We start from the raw sequence: 23,256 nt of genomic DNA, 5'->3' as shown, positions 1-23,256 counted from the left end.
AAAAAAACACAAAAATTCGCCAAGCGTGGTGGTGCATGCCTGTAATCCCAGCTACTCAGGAGGCTGAAGTGGGAGAATCGCTTGAACCCGGGAGGCAGAGGTTGCAGTAAGTTGAGGTTGCGCCACTGCACTCCAGCCTGGGAGACAGAGTGAGACTCCATCTCAAAAAAAAAAAAAAAAAAAAAGATTTGGAAACTGGTTACTGTCAATCACTAGACATACCAATCATTTCAAGGAATTTCAGAAAATCATTAGAGCCAATAAAAATTTCAAGCTAAACAGTTTTATCAATTTAACCACTGCATTTGATGGATAAGAATGTCCATTTCAAAAAGGTTAGAGATGAATTTCAAGACATTTATACCATTAACTTTCACACAATTAAGTACTATGAGAAAGCAATTTGATACAATGGTGAAATGGTCAATAACACCTGGCTTTAATGGCAAGGATATCAATGACATATTAAATTTCATTTTCTAATCCTGTGACCAAAACAATTAAAAAAAAAAAAAGTCTATAGCAGATTAACACATTCACTTACTGGTTGCCATTAATCAGCCTTTTCACTAAGCAAATGACAGTTTCCACTTGTTTGTTTCTACAATATAAAAATAAACCATGCATGCAATAACAAGGCTCCTATATACTACCAACAGCTAGTACATTCAAGCAGCTATTCATTCCTTCACAGCATAAATATACAATTGTGAAGATACCATTCAATGATCATTCTCTCCATTCCCTAATCCCCAACCACACTAGCAAATCAGACAGATAACGTACTGCCTGGACAGAACGCCTTACATGTTTGTTTTTTTGAGACAGAGTCTCACTCTGTTGCCCAGGCTGGGTGCAGTGGCACGATCTCAGCTCACTGCAACCTTTGCCTCCCAGGTTCAAGTGATTCTCCTGCCTCAGCATCCCAAGTAGGTGGGATTACAGGTGTATACCACCATGCCTGGCTAATTTTTGTATTTTTAGTAGACACGGGGTTTTACCATGTTGGCCAGGCTGGTCTTCAACTCCTGGCCTCAAGTGATCCGCCCGCCTTGGCCTCCCAAAGTACTGGGATTACAGGCATGAGCCACCATGTTGGGGCGATGTTTTCTTACTTACACCACACAGTAAAGTTTGAATACTAAAGGCAAAAGCTTTCTATTATCTTACTTATAAAATGCTCATCATAAGACCTCTCATAGAGGATGTGAAAGAGAGAGAGAATAATGTAAATTGAAAACACCACAGAATTTGGAGAATTGTATTTGAATTTTGGGACTGCCATTTATTTACTGACTATGTGATTAGTCAGCTTTAGAACCTCTTGGAATCTGTTATCCAGCTGGAAAATGAAGATGACAACATTTTCTAACTCCTTCCCTCCTTTTCACATTTGTAAGTTCTTAGAGAAATAAAAGTTTGAAAGCATGCTTTAAGGAGTAATATAAATGATAATTATTACTGCTCTCTGCATGAGTAGTAGTATTATGAAAACTGTGAAACTATTCAGGCAAATACACCTGTAAAATTTAGTTATTCTGGGCCAGGCTCAGTGGCCCACAACTGTAATCCCAGCACTCTGAGAGGCTGAAGCGGGTGGATCACCTGAGGTCAGGAGTTCAAGACCAGCCTGGCCAAGATGATGAAACCCCGTTTCTACTAAAAATACAAAAATCAGCTGGGCATGGTAGTGGGCACCTGTAATTCCAGCTACTTGCGAGACTGAGGCAGGAGAATCACTTGAACCCGGCAGGCGGAGGTTGCAGTGAGCTGAGATTGCGCCATTGCACTCCAGCCTGGGCAAGAGAGCAAGACTCTGTCTCAAAAGAAAAAGAAAGGAAAAAATTTAGTTATTCTCCAAAGGGTGCAAAAATATATGTACTATCAGCACCCTAAGATGGGGCAAGAAAAAAAAAAGATGTCACTAAAAACAACAACAACTAGAGAATTAAGTCTATCTACGGGAGGAAAGATTAGTAAATTTTTAAAATATGTATATTCCACACAATGAATTATTATATAGTTGTTAAACAGAATGAGTTAAATTCTTTTTCTAAAAATATAGAGATTGCTAAATACTTGATTAACGAAAAAAGTTCAGAGTTGAATGGAAAAATAATCCATTTGGGGAAAAGGGGGAGGGGAAGATACAGATAAATAGAATCTAGCATATGTATACAATGTGTCTTGAAGACTACATAAGAAACCTAACATTGTATACTTGCTGGGGAGTGGGACCCATCGTCAAGGAAGGAAGTAGTAAAGCAAACTTGTTTTTCCTTTTCATTTCCTTTTATACTGTCTATATCTTTTAAATCTATTATTATAAAATAGTAAGTTGTAAATTTTTTAAAAAGCAGTACAAGACCATTCTCCTTCCTGAGCAGTACAGATTTTCCCCAATCTATAGATTCTGCCAAGATATTTTTACCTGCATTGAAGTAGGGTAGTTTGTCATTAATGTACATCAGACAGTAAGCACTAACATTTCTCAGGCCTCCATAGGAATCTCTTTCAACTTCTTCCCAGGAAGATTCGGTAACAGAGATGTCATTGTACTTGAGCCAGCTCTGTCGGGGTTGATTATAGATATAGGCCCAATAGTGTCCAGCATTTGCTTGTCCTTCATGAACAAGAACTGCATGCAAGCGATAAGGCACCTGTAAGTCAGAATGTACATTCTCCAGTCAGGTGAAGAAAAGTAATCTAATAAAGTTTAGGTTATTAAGAAATGACTATTTATGATGTGATTAATATGGGGTTCATATTAAAACATCTTGTTGATTCACGATGAAGCCCACAAAAACACAGCCTTGGAATTGATCAATTATGTCTCAGTTCCCAAATCTTGAAAACCAGATCGCTGAACTACATGACCTCTCTGAAGACTCTTTCAACTCTAAACTCCTCAGATCTAAAACCAAATATAACCTAAACATATGCATCCTTCTAAGTCAAAACCCTGTTTAATCTAAAAATAGAATCACCTTGACCACTCACGCTGAAAATGCTTAGCATATTGCTACAAAGGTTAGCAGCTATTTTGTTCCATGCCTATTTTATTTGGCACCAAAATTTAAGTTAACATATTTAATTCAGCCACATGCTTCTTAGAGTTGTGATCACTTATCTATCTGGAGTGAAGACCTTTTTAATGACATACTTGTTTGTTACAACATTTGAAAAGCACATTTGTATATTTTCAATATGGAGAAAATAGAGCAATGCTTAAATGCTAACTAAATACTGGTAAAAGGGATGAAAGTCAGTCACAGAATCAAATTAAATTTACACTTACTTTGACCTATTTTAACTACTGGTGAAGATTTTTGAATTAACACAAAAGAAAAAATGGGGAAGCCTGAGTTTTACATGGTGCATTCCTGTTAAGCAATGGGACTGTGCCTCAGTGCCATTCTACAAACAGGGCTCTCCTCCTACAGCCATTCTGCCCATTCCGGTGATTCACACAGAAGCCACTGAAAGTCCATGCCCCTAACCAGAATAGGTTCAGAGACACTCCTGGAGGCTCTTTACCCCTCCATTCCCAGAATTTATTCTAACAAATGCTTCTGTGGATAGTTAAGAATTTCCGTCCTAACTCTCTTTTGGAATTTATTATTACAGAAATAGAGCTTGAAAGCATGTTGTTAAATTAAAGATCCTGAAGAATCATGGAACTTTGGGAAAGAAAGGATAACTGTTCTCTAGTTCAGTTTTTCCCACTGCACTACTTAAAGTACCATTTTGTGAGTAATTTTTATTAGTATCTGACAGCAAACCTTTCTACAATATGAAAAAATTCCATGTGGCAGAATTCAAACAAGTATGTGTTAGGTCCTGTTGTTGGTAAAAGGTATATTGCTTTCTTTAGCCTAAAATAAAGAAACAGAACAACATCAATTTATATCTTAAGTTTATTCTTATATCTTAGGGGGATTCCCATTGGGTTTAAAAGAAAACTATCAAATTTTATTTTTGTATCTACCATCAGCACATACTTTGACTACTTTCCCATCAATTTTCATTCTACCTGACGAAGGAGAGGATCGCAGTACATCTGTTCAATAGTCTGAGTAGTACTTGCAATACAATTCTTTAAATCTGTTTGGAAAAAGAAAAACAAAGGCTTCATTAAAATGATCTCATTCTATGTCACACAGGCTACTTCAACTAAGCAAAGAATATTGCTAGGGTCCTAATGATTTCAGCTTCCCTCTATGAACCACGAAACAGTATACAGTTTTAAAGCATCTAGTACTTTAGGTTATGAAGGCTTTTAGTTCAATATAATTATATTAAGGTTTTTAAAAAATATTTTTTATAATTGGCACCAAAATTTCTCAAAGAGTAAGCTGTTTAGGAAAAGATCTTAATGGGTCACTTGGCTGTAAAATGTATGCCTCAGATAGGATCTGAAATGAGAAAGCAGAACAAAGCGTAAAGCTAAATTTCTCTGAATAGGAATCCGGGAAGAATCTGGAATTTCCATCATCTTTTTGTTCCCTAGACAAAAGGAGAAAGCAAAAAGGGTAAGGCTAGTCTGAGCAATATGGGCAATGAGGTCAAAGGGCTTTTTAAGAATACAATGCTGAATAATCCAATTTTACATTGTGCATACTGCTCAAACACTCTGCCTCATTAACCTTCAGTAAAGCATGCTTCATATAGAAAAGACTGAAGAGTAGAAGCCCAGAAAAGCTAAATGCTAAATCTGGGTCAGCTTAAGCTGGAGTTCAGATAATCTACCACAGAAATAGAAATCAGCAGATGCAAAAAAATCTCAGCAAAGGTGATCCCAGAAATTTTGAGGCGGAGATCTTTCCATATCTGTATAATAGGGGTGTGTGAGCCAAGCTTACAGGGCACTAAAAGTGCAAAAGAAGTCATAATTACCATGTCAAAATTCAAAAGCATGGGCCAGGGGTAGTGGCTCACACCTGTAATCCCGGCACTTTGGGAGGCCAAGGCAGGCAGATAGCTTTAGCTCAGGAGTTTAAGACCAGCCTGACCAACATGGTGAAACCCTATCTCCACTTAAAAAAAAAAAAAAAAATCAGCCAGGTGTGGTGGTACATGCCTGTAAGCCCAGCTACTTGGGAGGCTGAGGCAAGAAAATCACCTGAACCCGGAAGGCAGAGGTTGCAGTGAGCCGAGATTGCACCACTGCACTCCAGCCTGGGTGATAGAGTGAGACTCCATCTCGGCAGGGGGGCAATTCTGTAGCATGTACAGTAATGTCAGGAAGTGTACCGAGGTGCTTAACCTCCAAATAGTCAAAAAACAGAAAAGGCAAAGAGTAACTGACAAGTTTTAAAAGAGCCAACCTTGTATATCTTGTTCAATCTCACTCCTCCACCTCTGAAGACAGGTCTTAACAAAATTTATCTCCTCATCTGTGACTGTTCGTGGAGCTGGCTGTGAAGGCATTTCCATGGAAGACCGAGAAGATGTCAGTGGTTTAGACTTGTGTAAAGAATCTTCAGGAGAAGAAAAGGTACTTTCAACATCCTGAGAAGAGCTTTCTGTACTTGTACTGAGGAAGACAAAAATCATGCTCATATGATAATTTCCAAAAGATACCTTGGCCTAAATTATGTACTTTGGAAAGCAAGATGCTATATGAAAAAGTACAGGTATTGAGCAAGCATTAACTCTATAAAGGTACGGAGCCAACCTTTTCCTCTATCATCTCATGTACCACAACTGGCCTGTGAGGTAGATACTTTTCTATCCCTATTTTACCAACTGCAAGCCTAAGGTTTAAATAAATTATGCAACATGCCCAAGTTCACCAAGCTAGAAGGTAATGAAAATGAATCCAAAGCCAGATCGGCCAGAGTCTTTAGCTCATGTTCTCTGATCGCTGATTATTCCTGCCCCTGAGGATGGGAAGAGAAGGAAAATGGAAAAGAGAAGACTAGGCCTGGAAGAATCAAGGAATCAACTACAGAGTTTACAAGATGAAGCCAACTAAAGTGACACTATCCTTCCTGGAACAAAATACACAGATGCAAGAAAAAGGAAGCATCAGCTGAACACACAACTCACAGGAATACACACCAGGTGACACCTTGGAGAGTTCTGAGAGAAGGGCTTCAAGTCAAACAATCCTAGCTCTACTACTTTAGCTAAATACCCAAGGAAAAAAGTATTAATATCTCATCTACAAAATATAAATGCTAAATTCTTTATGTCATTTCTGTAAACTAACAGAGAATAAAGCATATAAAGTAAATGCTAATTTCTCTATTGTCAAAGTAAAACTGCAGGTCAACAAACCAGCAGGAATATAAAATAAGCTTCTAACTGTAGTTAGGTTTCTCTTTTACACCAAAGCTGAAAATATAAACTTCCTTTACTTTGACTTTGAAAAAAACTCTCACTCCTGCCGGGTGTGGTGGCTCACGCCTGTAATCCCAGCACTTTGGGAGGCTGAGGTGGGCAAATCATGAGGTCAAGAGATCGAGACCATCCTGGCCAACATGGTGAAACCCCATCTCTACTAAAAATACAAAACTCAGCTGGGCGTGGTGGCGCGCCTGTAGTCCCAGCTACTTGGGAGGCTGAGGGCAGGAGAATCGCTTGAACCCAGAAGGCGGAGGCTGCAGTGAGCTGAGATCACGCCACTGTACTCCAGCCTGGCGACAGAGTGAGACTCCATCTCAAAAAAAAAAAAAAAAAAAAACCCTCACTCCCTCCTCCTCACTCTCTCACATGCACAAAATAATGGAAATCTCTTTTCCCTAAGGTCCATACTTATGGAAAAATAAGCTCAACAAGAGAACAGATATCTCAGTTTCAGAGGAGATTACACACATACACCTCCCTGTAATTTTTAAATCTAATACCAAGCACTATTATTTTATTTGATTAAATAGCCTGCCGAACCACTTTTTAAAAATTAAAACTATTTACATTTCATAATATACATAAAAAGATTCTATTTTTAAAAAAATTAAAAAATCTAAGTAGAATATAAAAAGTGAAAGAGCAGCCCCACTCCTATCCCCAGACTCATGTCACTCCTTAGAGATAATCATTCTTGACATTTGGTATGTTCTATCCAAATAAGCATTTCTATGCATACATGGATGAATAAATATTAATACGTGGGGTGGTGGGGGGGGATGTGTTGGGGAGAATAGTTAAGATTTTTTGACAAAAAAGTCTAACTTTTTATTGAGTATTAGTGTTTTTATTAGCCAGGTAACACATATCAAATGTCCCAGCTACCTATCATGGCTCCTCTAGGCAATAAAGATTGTTGCACATGACTGGATGGAATAAAATCAGAGGGCTCCTGTGACTTTGCCTCCCTCTGTCTCTACTAGAGAAGCCCCTCTAGGCTGTCCTCTTATTTCTAGCCAGTTCTTTTTCAAGTACTAATTTTCTATTCAAGAGTAAGCCTCTCTTTCTTTGATGTTTCTTAGTCATGCATACTTCAAGTGTGGGAGCATGAGATGTTTTGGAAGAGCAGGGCTTGAGGTTTCCTCTGAGAACGGCCTTTAATGGCAGCTGGCTTGTAGTTCAAAACAAGGTGCCACTGGGAGGAGCCTGAACACTATCCTGAACAGTTCGAGAAGCCTCTGAAATAACCCAACAATTCTACGGATAAGACAAATGCACTGGTGGGCCCACTCCCACCCAAGCGACAGTCTTAAAGACAAAACCCTTCCCTTTAAGACAAAGAGCTCCCAGCTCCTGTGCTCTTATAGGTGAGTGTGAATCAGGTATAAAGATGGTGCATAGTTTAAATTATACCAGAAAAACAATACATACCATTTTAAAAAAATGTTTTCATTACCTTTCCTTGGATGTCTGGTCAGAAACCGGGCAGTGCACTGAAGAAAGTGGTAATGTCATGTGTGTGTCACTTTCAGGTGGACAGCTTTCTGAGGCAGGTTTTGTACTAGCAAATTCAATAACATATTTCAGCATGTCCGGGAGCGGGAACCGAGCTGGGCCTGAGCCATATTTCACATACCTAAGTGACAAAGACAGTGGTACTCTACTGCCCAAGTCTGTTTTGTATTTTAAGAGTTGCTGACAAAAGATCTGTTTATCACAGGGAGTCAATGGAAAGGCTTATTCCTAGAGGCTATACAATATTTAATAGGGTCCTCAAACAATCTATAGGGTAAAAATTCTCTAACTACAAAACTAAAAATTGCCAACAATCTGAAGTTTTATATCTGGCAGGAAACATTTCGAATGGGCTGCTAATCAAAGTCATGCCAGTTACACTTTCTCATGATGTCATATTACATTTAGGCTTTGGTCATTTATTTAATGTATCTTTTATTTATTTTTTTTTTTTGAGACAGAGTCTCCCTCTGTTGCCCAGGCTGGAGTGCAGTGGCACTATCTTGGCACATTGCAAGCTCCGCCTCCTGGGTTCACACCATTCTCCTGCCTCAGCCTCCCCAGTAGCTGGTACTAACAGGCACCCGCCACCACGCCTGGCTAATTTTTTTGTATTTTTAGTAGAGACAGGGTTTCACCATATTAGCCAGGATGGTCTCGACCTCCTGACCTCGTGATCCGCCCACCTCGGCTTCCCAAAGTGCTGGGATTACAGGCATGAGCCACCGTGCCTGGCAATTTTTAAGTCATCATTTTACAACTTTAATTCTTCCCAGGTTTGCTGCATTTTAATACAATACTTACACAAGAAAAATTTTTCTTTAAGAAACTTATCTTCAATTTTATGACATAACAATTTTCAGCTGGGCATGGTGACTCATGCCTGTAATCCCAGTACTCAGGGAGGCCAAGGAATTCAAGACCAGCCTAGGCAATATGACAAAACCCCGTCTCCACAAAAAATGAAAAAAATTAGCTAGGCATGATGGCATACCCCTGTAGTCCCAGCTCCTTGGGAGGCTGAGGCAGGAGGATCTCTTGAGCCTGGGAGGTTGAGGCTGCAGTGAGCCAAAATCATGCCACTGTGCTCCAGCCTGAGTGACAGAGTGAGCCTCTGTCTCAAAAAAAAACAAAACAAAACACCAAAAAAAAAAAAGAAGACAAGACATAATCATTTTCATCTACTGAATTCCTTTATACAACTTTTAGGACCAACTACTTCATACAATGTACACCTCTATCAGTTTAGTAGAATCAGAGCAAAAGTGGTTTAAAAAAAAGATGTCTATACTATATACAAGAAATTCAATTTTCAAAAATATATCAAGGTTATCTTACAGAAGAAATAGTGAGCATCTTTATTCTTTTTTTTTTTTTTTGAGACAGAGTCTCATCGTCACCCAGGCTGGAGTGCAGTGGCACGATCTTGGCTTACTGCAACCTCTGCCTCCTGGGTTCAAGCAATTGTCCTGCCCCAGCCTCCCGAGTAGCTGGGACTACAGGTGTGCGGTGCCATGCCCAGCTAATTTTTATATTTTTAGTAGAGACAGGGTTTTGCTATGTCAGCCAAGCTGCTCTCGAACTCCTGATCTCAACTGATCCACCCACCTCAGCCTCCCAAAGTGCTGGGATTACAGGCATGAGCCACTGTGCCTGGCCAACATTTTTATTCTTAAACTGTAAAAGTAATGCATGTACCAGGTACAAAAATTCAAATACAAAAAAGTATAAAACGGACCATAAAAGTCATCTACCTTCATCTCAGTTCTACCACCTAATGGTATCCATTAACAGTTTCTTTTATATTTTCCCAGGACTGTGTCACACATATACAAGCAGGTATATGTAACCTTAAAAAAAAAATCTGAAATTTATAGTCATTTTATTTTTTCCATTATAAAAATGTATCAAGAGAATAATTAGAGTTTTTAGGGGCTTGGTTTACCAAGATAAAGACTAAAAACAATTATTTATTTATTTATTTATGAGACAGAGTTTTGCTCTTGTTGCCCAGCTGGGGTGCAATGGTGTGATCTCAGCTCACTGCAACCTCCGCCTCCCGGGTTCAAGTGATTCTCCTACCTCAGCCTCCCGAGTAGCTAGGATTACAGGCATGCACCACCACGCTTGGCTAATTTTGTGTTTTTAGTAGAGACAGGGTTTCACCATGTTGGTCAGGCGGGTCTGGAACTCCTGACCTCTAGTGATCCACCGCGCCCGGCCAGACTAAAAACCATTAACCCATTTATGCGTAGTGTTCCATTATTGGAATGCTAAGCTTGTGGGAGTTATTTAATATCCTACTGCTCAAGGTCATTGCCAAGGTCGTATTTTTCACCAAAAAAATTTGCAACCTCCAGCATGAATGAGTTAGAAACACTTTACAAATTCTTTTTTAACCTACCAACTGGGACCTATATGAAATAAATCCTCTATTACCTTAGGAAAGAGACTGCTTTCCTAAATCAGAAAAGTTGACTTCCAAGCTACTGTCTTACCTCCGCTGCCTTAGAACCCTAAGGAGAACTAAACCTCACCTGCGATGGCACCTCTGGCAGTCAAGTAGGAAGAACGAGCAATGTCCTGAAACAGGCTAGATGCAGACTGTGAGCCAAAGGCAGAGGCTGTGTTAGGAATGGGACCATATAATTTATTATCAAACCAGGATACTTCTGAGAGTGAAAGAAGGTGCTGTTAATTACTCAAGAAGAAGAGGCACAAAATGAGCCATATAGCCACTCTAGTGATCAGGCATTTTGGGAAACTACATTTCCCAGTATGCCCTGTCCCTTGAAATTCAAAATGCTTCACTGGCACAGAGCACCCTGGGACCTGGGTATAGCACCATGTAAGAGGTAAAAGGCACAGGGCTGGTTCTGACATGGAGGTGTCTTCCTCCCATGGGACACTTAACTAGACACAGGACATAACACCAAAGATGGAATTTCAATGGATATTAAATCTAGAGTAGAACCTTTCTCTTGCCAACAATTTTAGCTTCCAAAGATGTGGAACTAGTTGAGATGTCCACTGGTCCACTGCCCTATTTCTCCTGGTGCTGCTTCTGACTCCCCCACATCACCAACATCCCCATTGTCACCAGTCTTTCGAGGAATTCTGGGCAAGGTGTTCTTCTCACTTGAGTTCAACCAATTTGTATAGCTCCATGGTGGCCTGGGTGTCTTCCACAGAGGAATGCCTATTTTCCCAACCCAGATGTCCCAATTCAGCAGATTCTTGATGAGATGCTTCAAAGACATGGTGACATTCACTGGGCAATCAGCCTTCCAGTTGGGGGGGAGAAGGGGGATATGGGAGTTGTCACTGGTGAGGGGCTTGGGATGAAAGTACCAGGGCTTTGAAGTCATTGTGGATGGCATGTCCACCACCATCTTCCCTGTATCTTCAAGATATGCCATGAGCAATCTTGAAGAGCATGGCATTCACCATGTGCTGCTTCTGGACACCACTCCACCTGGTCTGACAGTCCACAGTGCGGCCGGGGAGAAGGATGTACTTGTCATGAAGCGCATCTCCACTGTAGCTGACAGTGCTACGTGGAACCAAGAAAGTAACATGCCCCTTGGGTCCTGTGTCCAGCATCTCACAGCCAAGTGCCACTATTCTTCCTTGGCAACTTCTGGGATGCTCCAAAGCATTTATTCTGAGTGAGCTTGGGTAGAGTTCTGTGGGGCGCTGACCTGACAAGATTTGTTCTGGGGGCCTTTCTTCTGGGAGTGGGTTGGGTGGCTGTTACTCTTTAGAAGGGCACCTCCAGCAAATCTACTTAGCTGCAACAGAATCAGCATTCTTTGAAGGGGCAGGGGACAGCCAAGACACTGCAGCTTTCCTGTCCAGGGACTCTTCTGACACACTGCTGGAGGCAGCTGCCTTCTTTTCTGGGAAGGCAGGGGTCTTCCAAGTGCCATGCACCCTAGGAGTTTCTTCTTTCTTTGGAGGTTCTGATTGCAACTTGGGTGTCTTGCTAGGGGGCTGGTTCTTTTTATTGAGAAAGCCTCTCTGTTCCAAAAGTTGCCATTTCTTAACAAAATTTAGTGCTTGGCAGTTCCTTCTAATGCCTTTTTGGGAGCAGGTTCCACCAAATCCAGATTGAGGAGTCAGATAGACATGGGGACAGTGGGTGGTGGAGGGTGTGAGGGTGGGGTTGGGGAGTGGGGGAATACATTCCCTGGCCCCTCTAGCCTCATGAAAGTACAACTCGAAGGTCTCATTTTATTTTAAAACAAAAGTATTATCATGCTAAGGAAAATGCTCCTATACTCTATTTTAAAATCCAGAATACCCTGTTGTCTCCTGGTAAATTGGTATTTTTGAACTATAAAACATCAGTATTCTCGTTTCTTTTATGTTGTTGTGAAGAGATGGGGTCTCTTATGTTGTTGTGAAGAGATAGGGGCCAGGCACGGTGGCTCACGCCTATAATCCCAGCACTTTGTGAGGCCGAGGCAGGTGGATCACGAGGTCAGGAGTTCAAGACCAGCCTGGCCAACATGGTGAAACCTTGTCTCTACTAAAAATACAAAATGAGCCGGGCATGGTGGCACATGCCTGTAATCCCAGCTACTCTGGAGGCTGATGCAGAAGAATCGCTTGAACCCAGGAGGCAGAGGTTGCAGCGAGCTGAGATTGTGCCACTGCACTCCAGCCTGGGAAACAAAGCGACACTCCATCTTTAAAAAAAAAAAAAAAAAAAGAGAGAGAGAGATGGGGTCTTGCTAAGTTGCACAGGCTGGTCTCAAACTCCTGAGCACAGGCAATCCTCTTGCCTCAGCCTCCCATATAGCTGGGATTATAGGCACATGATACCTCATCCAATTGGTATGGTTGATTCTATAAAAATAATTTAAAATTTCTAGCCTTACACAGTATCACTAAAACTTAAAGGTTTAGTAAAATACTGCCAGACTTAAGAGTCCTGAAAATCACTTCCAGGACAGTATTTGAGGAACTGGTTTTCAGCTTAAGTCTCTATTAAGGGAGACAAATGACTAGTCACAATACATCTTGTATAAGCTCTTCTGGAGTGAGAGTGGAAGCTACAGTGGTAGTGGTGGGAGTACAGTGCAGGGTCCATCTTAGGCCTGGTAAAGAAAGTGTTGCCCTTCAAGGAAATTAATGGCCTAATAAGGGAGTAGGTGGAAGTGGGGTGGTCATAGAAAGAAAACTGTTAAGTGGATAAAGGGAGGAGAAGCTATTGACTGTGTATGGGATCTCTTTCTTAAGCGCAAAATCAATGGGATCTATCTAGACAAGAAAGAAATTAAACTGACTCCTAAGGAAATTACAGAAAATCATTCCACAGAAATAGTGTAAAACCAACAATCAAAAAAGTGAAAATTCCTCCGAAAGAGAAAGAACTTTGTACGCATCAGAAATATTGGCCCTTTTAATCAGTTAGCACTGCTCTAGGTAGAAAAGCACTGTTTTTTATCTTAGACACTTCAGAAACTGCTTTTCCAAAAGTGGACGGCACCATCGTGACACATGCTTCTCTCATGTTTGTGAAAAAGATGGCAAGAGGAGCAGAAAAAAAGTCTATAAAATCAGAACTCAGGTTCTCCTTGGTACACTGTAGTAACTAACTGTGTGACTCTGAGTCACTTAAGTAGTCTGGGACTATTATTTACCCCCATGAATAATACTAGCTGATCTTGAAGACTGCTTCACACTTACACAAAAAATTTTCTTAGCTATTTTATAAAATATTCTAGTTAATATTTAAACGTTGAGTTAATTTTTAAAGAAAAACAAATTATCTATTTTTAATATTCTGTCTTTTCTGCTTACATTTCTAAGCATGAAGGTGTCCAAAACTCACCTTTCCAATTTTTGCTGCAGAATTTTTATTTCCTCCTTCAACTTTCGAATACACTCTCTCTTATTTCGAATAAGCTCCTTGCTCCTGTACATGTACCTAAGTAAATAATCCCATAAACACAATTATATTATAAAACATTAATGACATAAAGTCTCAATAAACTAAAGATTCAAGGAAACTTCTTCAATCAGATATAGGGCATCTATGAAAAACATACAGCTGATAGCATACTCAAGGTTAAAACTGATGCATTCCCCCTAAAATCAGGAACAAGGATACCCACTCTTGCTACTTCTATTAAATATTTAACTGAAGATACAACCAATGCAATAAAGTAAGGAAAACAAATGAAAGGCATGCAGATAGTAAAGAATGAAGTAAAGCTGCCTTTTAGTTCCACATGATGTAAGTATGCAGAAAATCTTAAGGAACCTAAAAAAATACATCAGAACTAATAAGTGAGTTTAGTAAAGTCAAAGGACACAAAATCAATTTAAAAAAAGAAAACAAATCAACTGCAATTCTATACACTTGTAAAGAACAAATGAAAAATGAAATTAAAAGCAGGAATTAGAGATAAATTTAATCAAACATGTGCAAGACCTGTACACTAAAAATTTACAAAACACTGTTCTGTTGAGAGATATTAATAAGGACTTAAATAAATCTCTATTAACTTATTTAATAAATGGAGCTATACACTGCTCATGGATTGAAGGACTCAATATTATTATTATTTTTGAGATGGAGTCTCACTTGTTGCCCAGGCTGGAGTGCAATGGCGTGATCTTGGCTCACTGTGACCTCCACCTCCCGGGTTCAAGCAATCCTCCTGCCTCAGCCTCCCAAGTAGCTGGAATTACAGGTATCCATCACCACGTCTGATTAATTTTTGTATTTTTTAGTAGAGATGGGGTTTCATCATGTTGGTCAGGCTGGTCTCGAACTCCCTACCTCAGGTGATCCACCCGCCTCAGCCTCCCAAAGTGCTGGGATTACAGGTGTGAGCCACCATGTCCGGACGAAGGACTCAATATTATTATTACGATGTTGGACCAGGTGCGGTGGCTCACGTCTGTAATCCCAGCACTTTGGGAGGCTGAGGCGGGTGGATCACGAGGTCAGGAGATAGAGACCATCCTGGCTCATACAGTGAAACTCCGTCTCTGCTAAAAATACAAAAAATTAGCCGGGCGTGGTGGCGGGCACCTGTAGTCCCAGCTACTCGGGAGGCTGAGGCAGGAGAATGGCATGAACCCAGGAGGCAGAGCTTGCAGTGAGCCAAGATCGCGCCACTGCACTCCAGACTGGGCGACAGAGGGAGACTATGTCTCAAAAAAAAAAAAAAAAATCCCAATAGCCGCTGGGTAGAAACTGACAAGCTGATAAAAATTTACATAGAAATGCAAAGGACCAGAATACCTAAAACAACTTTGAAAAAGAACAAAGTTGGAGGATTCATACTATCTGATGTCAAGATTTACAATGAAGCCATAGTAATCAAAACAATATGGCACTGACATTAGACCAGACAACAGACAGAACAGACTCCAGATATAGACCCCCATGTATATGTTCAATTAATTTTTGACAAAGTGCCAAGATAATTCAATGGGGGAAAAGGAAATAAAAATCAAAAGAAAAATAAGATATTCCTACACACTCACTAGATGGCTAAAATTAGAAACACTTATAATTCCAAGCACTGGCAAGGATGTAGAGCAAATGGAGCCCTCACACACTGCTAGAGGGAATGCAAAATTGTATAGTCACTTTAGAAAATAGGTTGGAAATTTCTTATAATGTTAAATATACACTTTTCATAGAACCAAGCAATCCTACTCCTACATATTTTACCCAAGAGAACTAAAAACTATGCCAAGGATTATATGTGAATGTTCATGGCAGCTTCATTCATAATAGACTAAAACTAGATACATCACCAAATGGTGAATGGAAAAAAAACACTGCAGTACATATTACAATAGAATATTACTCAGCAATAAAAAGGAGCAAATTACTTATATATGAACAACATGGGTGAATCCCAAAAACATTATCCTAAAGAAAAGACACAACCAGAACAGGGTACCTACTAAATATTAATGTTACTAATGCCACATTCTAGAAATGGTAACATTATAGGGTCCAAAAACATTAAGTGGTTGCCAAGATGTGGGGATGGAGAGAAAGGGATTGACCACAATGGGACAAGGAAGACCTTTTGGGTGCTGGAAATGTCCTACATATTGACTGTGATATGGGTTATTTGACTGTATATCTGTCAGAACTCTACTGGTTATATGCCTAAAAATAAACCATGGGATAAGAATGACTACATAAAAAATAAGTAAAAGAGGCCATGGCTCACGCCTATAATCCCAGCACTTTGGGAGGCAGAGACAGAGACGGGCGGATCACAAGGTCAGGAGATCGAGACCATCCTGGCCAACATGGTGAAACCCCATCTCTACTAAAAATACAAAAATTAGCCAGGTGTGGTGGCGCATGCCTGTAATCTCAGCTATTTGGGAGGCTGAGGCAGGAGAATCACTTGAACCCGGGAGGCAGAGGTTGCAGTGAGCCGAGATTGTGCCAGTGCACTCCAGCCTGGGCAACAAAGCAAGACTCCATCTCAAAAAAAAAAAAGAAAAGAAAAGAAAATCAAGCCATCACACCCAGTTTTTTTTTTTTTTTTTTTTGAGACAGGGTCTCACTCTGTCACCCAGGCTGGAGTGCAGTGACACGAACAGAGTTCACTGGCCCCACCAAGTACCTAGGACTACAGGTGCACACCACTAAACCCAGCTAATTTTTTTTAAGAGAGAGGGTTTTGCCATGTTGCCCAGGCTAGTCTTAAACTCCTGAGCTCAAGCTATCTGCCCTCCTTGTCCTCCCAAAGTGCTAGGATTACAGATGTGAGCCACCATGCCTGGTCTCAACCAGACTTTTATAAAATTAAAATTCTAGGCCGGGAGCGGTGGCTCACACCTGTAATACCAGCACTCTGGGAGGCCAAGGCAGGTGGATTACCTGAGGTCGGGAGTTCGCGACCAGCCTGACCAACATGGAAAAACCCCGTCTCTACTTAAAATACAAAATTAGCTGGGTGTCGTGGCGCATGCCTGTAATCCCAGCTACTTGGGAGGCTGAAGCAGGAGAATCACTTGAACCCAGGAGGTGGATGTTTCGGTGAGCCAAGATCGCACCATTGCACGCCAGCCTGGGCAACAAGAGCAAAACTCTGTCTCAAAAAAAAAAAAAAAAAAAAAAAAATTAACGTTCTATAATGTAAGTCTGCTAGGAGCCCCCCACCCCTGTAATTCAGGTAGTTCCTACCCCCAAAAGGAGGAGGGCTTTCACCTAAAGTCTTGCTTCTGGAGATCAGAAGCAACATGAGCACAACCCTGGGAGGTCTCAGAAAAAGGCAAAAACCCTCAACCTAGACTGATAGAATCCAAATTTGCATATTATCATGACTCCCAGGTGATTCCTATGCACACTATACTTAGTACATGCTCATCTCTACTGCTGTAATACATCAGGAAAAAAAAATCAGCCAAGAACTCACCTGTCCATATAAATAATCTGAGGAAATTCCAGCTTATTGTGAATTTTCTCTGGCTGCCCAAGGGACTGATTAAACTCAAATCTTGAGAGTTCAAAGGTCAACACTGGAGGTAGCTTTGTAAACCAACGCTAGTGTTAAGAGTAGAAATGTGAGAGAAAGAAAAATTAATTTTAGGAAATAACAATAGCCAGATTTAAAATCTCTCTCATCAAACTTTCTTCCTTTGGTATAGAACTTATACTCAAGGCAAACTCATACTAGAACTTTTTTTATCCCAAACACTAAAGGGAATGAACACTTAGAATCTCATTTTCTTACAGAATATGGTTCAACATTCCTCAAGACTCCAAATTTACTAGCCAGTCAACAGAATTTTACTCAACTATCATCCTCAGAATAAACCACCCTTGAATATGCGAACTGCACTAAGCATCTACACAACTCATTCATTACATCATCAGTATTCAAAAGAGGTTTAAAAACAGCTAGCCTAACTACAGAATATGAAATTATGACCGAAGCAGCATGTAGCTAAAGAGACAACTCCATGTGCCAGCTAAAAAGACTCATATGTGTACATGTATTACATGCTGTTTTAGTCTATTAACCATAATTTGAATCTCCTTTATATATACAAAGGAAATTTGAAATAGCCTCATGGTTTTACAATTTCTCAATGTCTAAGAAAAATCTCTGAATTTCAAAAATTTACAGAGGTCTCATAAAGAAGCTAGTCAAATCAACCTACGATGTTACTTGAGTTTCAAAGAAGGAAGGCACTGACATAAAAAAAGACTCAACTGTCAGGGATCACAGGTGAGGAAAAGCTAAATCAGATTTGGCTTTTCTATTCAATTCACCTGTACGTCTGAGGTTCCTCTCAACAGCTTTAAAATGTTTCCTTTACCATAAGTGCAAGCAACGTTTCCTTCACATACCCTGTCAGCATAATGAGGTGAATTCAGACAGGCTGTGAGACCACCTCAGGGTGAAATCTAAATGAGCATGACAATTTTGTTGTTTTGTTTAATTTTTATAGAATTCCCATCCTGGAATACAGGTCTCCGCAGGCCTAAGTATAACTGGTGAACATTGCCTCTTTTGTAAGAGGATGCACCAGGTTTGCACAGATGGTACATATGACATAATCCCTCCATTAGGAATCAGTTTTTCCTTGAAAAGCCAGGGAGGCAGTAGCTCTCTGAGTTCCAACACTGCTCTACAGTGAATGTATTTTCATATGGCTCATGTTAGGCTCCCTATTTTAATTCAGGAAAGCTGCACTTTCTCCTATAAAGAGTTGGACTCACATATAAGCCACAGTTTTGTCTCAAAATGCATGATCAATGGAGAACAATCCCAACTGTGTAAAGAATTATGTTACAAATGCTATTCACTAATTCTTAACCTAACTGGAATACTGAGATGTTAACTACCCATGCTCTCCCTTTAACTTCCCCCCTTTCTTTCCAACCCAGAAAAAAAAGTAGATAAATAAATAAACAAATGAAAATTAAATTTTAAAAATGTTAAAGCAAAGGCAGAATTTACAATTGAGAACAGTAAATACTATAACAGGGAAAATATTCTAAATGGCATACCATAGGAGTTAATCACTGTACTTTTACCCTCCGAAAATATGGAGGCAGTGGGTTCTCCCTACTCAGGTACAGGTAGGCTTCAACAGAAAGAGAGAAACTTGATCATACTTAAAACATCAGAAGCAGCATACAACCTTTACATGAGTAACTCAAATTCATAGTTTTAGTAAAAATTTTATTTATCAAAGTACTGATACTCACTGACTCACATCAACTGATGAGAGACTTAAAACAAATTCAAGTTCTGCTAAGTGTAAAGTTACTTAATATGTGATGGGAAACTAGTCTGCCCAAAAGCTCACTCCTACTTAACTGGCTTTGTCACTGGCACAGCAAATAAAGATCTCCAACGTACCTCTTGTCCATACTTCACTGAGTGATCGGAGGGAAGAAGCTCAACATCACCCTCCACCATGGCCCCTTCCAAACACTCGTCTAAGTTGCGATAACCGTTTACCTGAAGAGGATACTGGCCGAAGGTCTCATTGTTACAAAAGGGTTTTCCTAGGCAAAGAGAGAGACTTTTTAAAAAAGACGTCACTATGACTATCTAAAGCCTATCTTCTGGCTCCACAGAGACAACATTTTAAATTCAGCAACTTCCTAATAGCTGGTTAGAAATGCACTTAAGCCTTTATAGCAACCTCTGGTGAGCCAGTCAATCTAGACACTGAACACTGAAAACCAGTAACACTGGAAAAAGGCCAGGGGCGTGGTGGCTTATGCCTGTAATCCCACCGCTTTGGGAGGCCAAGGTGGGAGGATCACTTGAGGCCAGGAGTTTAAGACCAGCCTGGAAAACATAGTGACACCCCTGTCTCTACAAAAAATAAAAATTATCCAGGTGCAGTAACACACGCCTGAAGTCCTGGCTACTCAGGAGGATAAGGTAGGAGGATTTCTTGAGCCCAGAAGTCCAAGGTTACAGTAAGCTATGATGATGCCACTGAGCTACAACCTGGCCAACAGAGCAAGAACTTGTCTCAAAAAAAAAAAAAAAAAACTGCAAAAAGAAAGACAACCAGACATTATGTACTTCCTAATCAAGAGTTTTCTCACCACCTGTGAATAGTCTTGCCAAAAAAAGCCTTACCTAAGTCTAGTCAAATCTCTAGATTCAACTACCAATTTATAAGAGGAGAAGTAGAGAGGAACATGGGGATATGTTAAAATATGTTAAATATGTATCAGAGGACATGCAAACAGCAAAATTTCCAACTGTGGGAAATGCTACAGAACAAACAACCCAGTTTCTCCAAAAAATACATTTCAAGGAAAAAACGATGGAGGGGGAGCCTACAAATATTCAGTCATAAATGAATCACACACTGGAGTCCTGATTAAAACAAACTCTAAAAATAAATTTTCCGTTTTTTAAAAACTATGAAAACAAATTAGAAATCTGAACACTGACTAGATATTTGATAGTTTAAAATGCTATTTTTCAGAGTCATATTGGTATTGGGTTATGTTTTAAAAAGAGTACCAGATTGGTAAGAGTGGGGTGAGATGGGGAATGACTGGCTGTGGGCTAAGGCTGGGTTCATGGAGGTTTTAAAATTGCTCTATTTGAATGTATTCTAAATTCTTCACAATTAAAAATAAATTACGTGCCTAGCATGCAGCTTAGATAAATAAGCCTTCAGAGTGAAAAGCCTCTAGTCTAGAAAAACATTTTTGGCAGTCTCACTCAATAAAACCTTTTGAGATTAGGTATTGTATTAGAATAAGCAACACAGAGAAAACTGAGTAAAATCACTATCTGACATTAATGTCAGATTTGGGCTGTGCAAGTATTAATATGACAAATCTGAGATAAAGATTGTGCACATTTTACAGATGAAGAGACTGAGGATCCAGAAGCTCCCATAGTTTAACCACAGTTAAACAGATACCAAGAGGCAGAACCAATATTCAGACCTGGGTACTGCTGACTCTCAAGCCTATTCACTATACTGCCTCCTCAAAGGGACACAGTAATAAAGATACGATCAAAGGTCTAGAATTAAAATTCAGAGCAGAGAATTTACCTTCACGAACCCCTTCAGTCAGGAAAGTACCATAGAACAGCTGCACCATTGGATTTTCAGATTTGTTCCTGGGACTGCTGCTTTTAGGAAAAGGAGACAATTCTGGATTGTTTGGATTAAAATACGCGCTACATAAAATCCAAGCATCATTCAAAAGCAAAAATAGTGCATTTTCATCAACCCCCAAAGAGCCAGGTATGATCTAAATAAGTAACAATTAGTTCAGTTCAAATATTATTTATTGAACACCTTCTTGCGAGCATTGTGCTAAACTCTGAAGACACAAAGACAAGAAGGCCCAATCCCTGGACCTAAGGAGCTTAAAGCCTAATAGTGGAGTCACACATGCAGACAAATATGCTTTCAGTATATACATCTATATCCAATGATAGATGTATACAAGGTATAGAAGTAGTATAAAGGTAAGAATGAACTCTGTTGCAGTTTTACAAATAAATACAAAAAATTTTTCTCCATGGTACAACAGAAATAAAAAGTTTCTTCTTACAAGTCCATAAATTGCTAACTATGTTAAGGTGCTGTTTCCAAAACTATTTTATAGTTACAATTCTTCTACCGAGAATTGAAACCATTTAAAACACAGATTTCTCAGAGGGATATCCGTATTGTGCCCTGAATTTCACTTCTCAGTGACTGAAATGACTATAGCCTATCCTCTACACATTCTAAGTAGACCTCAAAAGGGATCTTAAATTTAAGTATCCATATTATACCATCGTGTTCACAACAGAGGTTGATTTGTCCTTTTTACAAATACATTTTACAGCACATGCTGAGTTTATTAACAAAGTTAACAGTTATAGTCCTTTAGTTAGAAAAAAAAAAAGCTGCAGGATAAGATGACTGCTATATCCTCAGAAGGGAAAGCTGAAGGCGACAGTGATACATGATGAGGACTACCTCAGTGGTTATCCCAGGAGGTATGGTTAAAAACCAGCAATTTCTAGTTAAGGAGAGTAACTTTCCAGCATATAATTCTCACTGGCCCACTGTGAGTCGGAAGGATGTACAAACAAACCCTCAACACTCACTTAACATTAACAGCTAGCTGGAATGCGTCCTCTAGCCAATCCAGGAGCTTGTGTGTGAATTCACTCACATCTTGCTATAAGAGAGGCACAAATTGCATAAAAGTTAGATGCAATACTAAGAGAAATTAAAATTTATGCTTATCCCACCAGTGAATTAAGATTATACTACTATAAAAGCATTTCTTTTCTTTTTTTTTGTTTTGAGACAGGGTCTCACTCTGTCGCCCAGACTGGAGTGCAGTGGTGCGATCTCAGCTCAATGCAGCCTCCACCTCCCAGGTTCAAGCGATTCTCCTGCCTCAGCCTCCCAAGTAGCTGGGATTACAGGCACATGCCACCACGCCCGGCTAATTTTTGTATTGTTAGTCGAGATGGGGTTTCACCACGTTGGCCAAGCTGGTCTTGAACTCCTGACCTCAAATGATCCACCTGCCTCGGCGTCGCAAGTGCTGGGATTACAGGCATCAGCTATTGCGCACAGCCTGAAAGCATTTATTTTTTGGGGCTGAATATCATGAAAACATAGGAACACTGAAACCCAGCTACTATACATAAAAAAGAAGGTGCATTAAGCAACCTGTAAGTTGTAGCTAGAAGGAAGCTGGAACTCTACTACTTCCAGTCACATCTATTTATGACAAAGAAAGAAAAATAAACAAAATCTTCAAAGTAGGACTTTTTAAGAAAAAGGCCCAAGGAACTCTAGAACAATACAAAGATCTGAATAAAGAAAGAAAACTTCAATGTTTTGAGAATTTTGTAGAACTGTAGGACCTTCAAATAAAGAAACAAAAAAAAATCATATGAGGAAGAAGCTGATCTAATTAATGACAGCTTTGTTTTTGTTTTTAAATTATTTTTTCAGAGACAGGGTCTCACTCTGTCACCCAGGCTGGAGTATAGTAGCGCAATCACAGCTTATTGCAGCCTCCAACTCCTGGGTTCCAGGGATCTTCCTGCCTCAACCTCCCGAGTAGCTGGGGACTACAGGTGGGTACCACCATGCCCGGCTATTTTTTAATAGGAGGTAGGGAAAGGAAAGTAGAAGAGAGAAGTTGCTGAGAAAAGCTCCTCAACTCAGGTTTAGATAGTTTTAAACATACAATTTCCATCTGGACCATTCCAAGACAAAGGTGCAGACAAAGGACTACTTTTCTTGGTATCCCTTTTGTTATAGCTCATTGAGGTATTTTCCAATCTCCTCCTTTCTACATCAATAGCCCTTGAATAATTCTACATTCTTTCTACTACTATTTCTTCTTCTCTTTACAACTGCCAGCCCCCGTGCAACACACGC

At 39.9% G+C, this 23,256-nt stretch overlaps 1 protein-coding gene and 1 pseudogene across 8 annotated transcripts in view; both read right to left on the bottom strand.

Annotated features, from left to right (window-relative positions):
• The window catches only part of USP28 (ubiquitin specific peptidase 28), a 79,117-nt gene that overhangs the window by 10,891 nt on the left and 44,970 nt on the right, over positions 1 to 23,256 (bottom strand). For 6 of the 8 annotated variants that reach the window (XM_030829307.1, XM_030829311.1, XM_030829312.1 and 3 more), the window contains exons 8-16: positions 21,960 to 22,033; positions 20,908 to 20,984; positions 19,233 to 19,381; positions 17,277 to 17,404; positions 13,706 to 13,801; positions 7,808 to 7,987; positions 5,328 to 5,536; positions 4,034 to 4,104; positions 2,432 to 2,660 (exon numbers count right to left, since the gene is read on the bottom strand). In XM_030829307.1, the coding sequence (XP_030685167.1) occupies positions 2,432 to 2,660; positions 4,034 to 4,104; positions 5,328 to 5,536; positions 7,808 to 7,987; positions 13,706 to 13,801; positions 17,277 to 17,404; positions 19,233 to 19,381; positions 20,908 to 20,984; positions 21,960 to 22,033 (1,213 nt within the window). Of the gene's footprint in view, positions 1 to 2,431; positions 2,661 to 4,033; positions 4,105 to 5,327; positions 5,537 to 7,807; positions 7,988 to 13,705; positions 13,802 to 17,276; positions 17,405 to 18,877; positions 18,955 to 19,232; positions 19,382 to 20,907; positions 22,034 to 23,256 lie in introns of those variants that run through there. The other 2 variants (XM_030829314.1, XM_030829308.1) reach the window with 2 other exon arrangements.
• On the bottom strand, positions 10,963 to 11,996 carry LOC105737562 (annotated as a pseudogene).

Source organism: Nomascus leucogenys, chromosome 15 (genome assembly GCF_006542625.1).
Source record: "Nomascus leucogenys isolate Asia chromosome 15, Asia_NLE_v1, whole genome shotgun sequence".
NCBI lineage: Eukaryota > Metazoa > Chordata > Mammalia > Primates > Hylobatidae > Nomascus > Nomascus leucogenys.
This window is presented reverse-complemented; position numbering and strand designations above follow the sequence as displayed.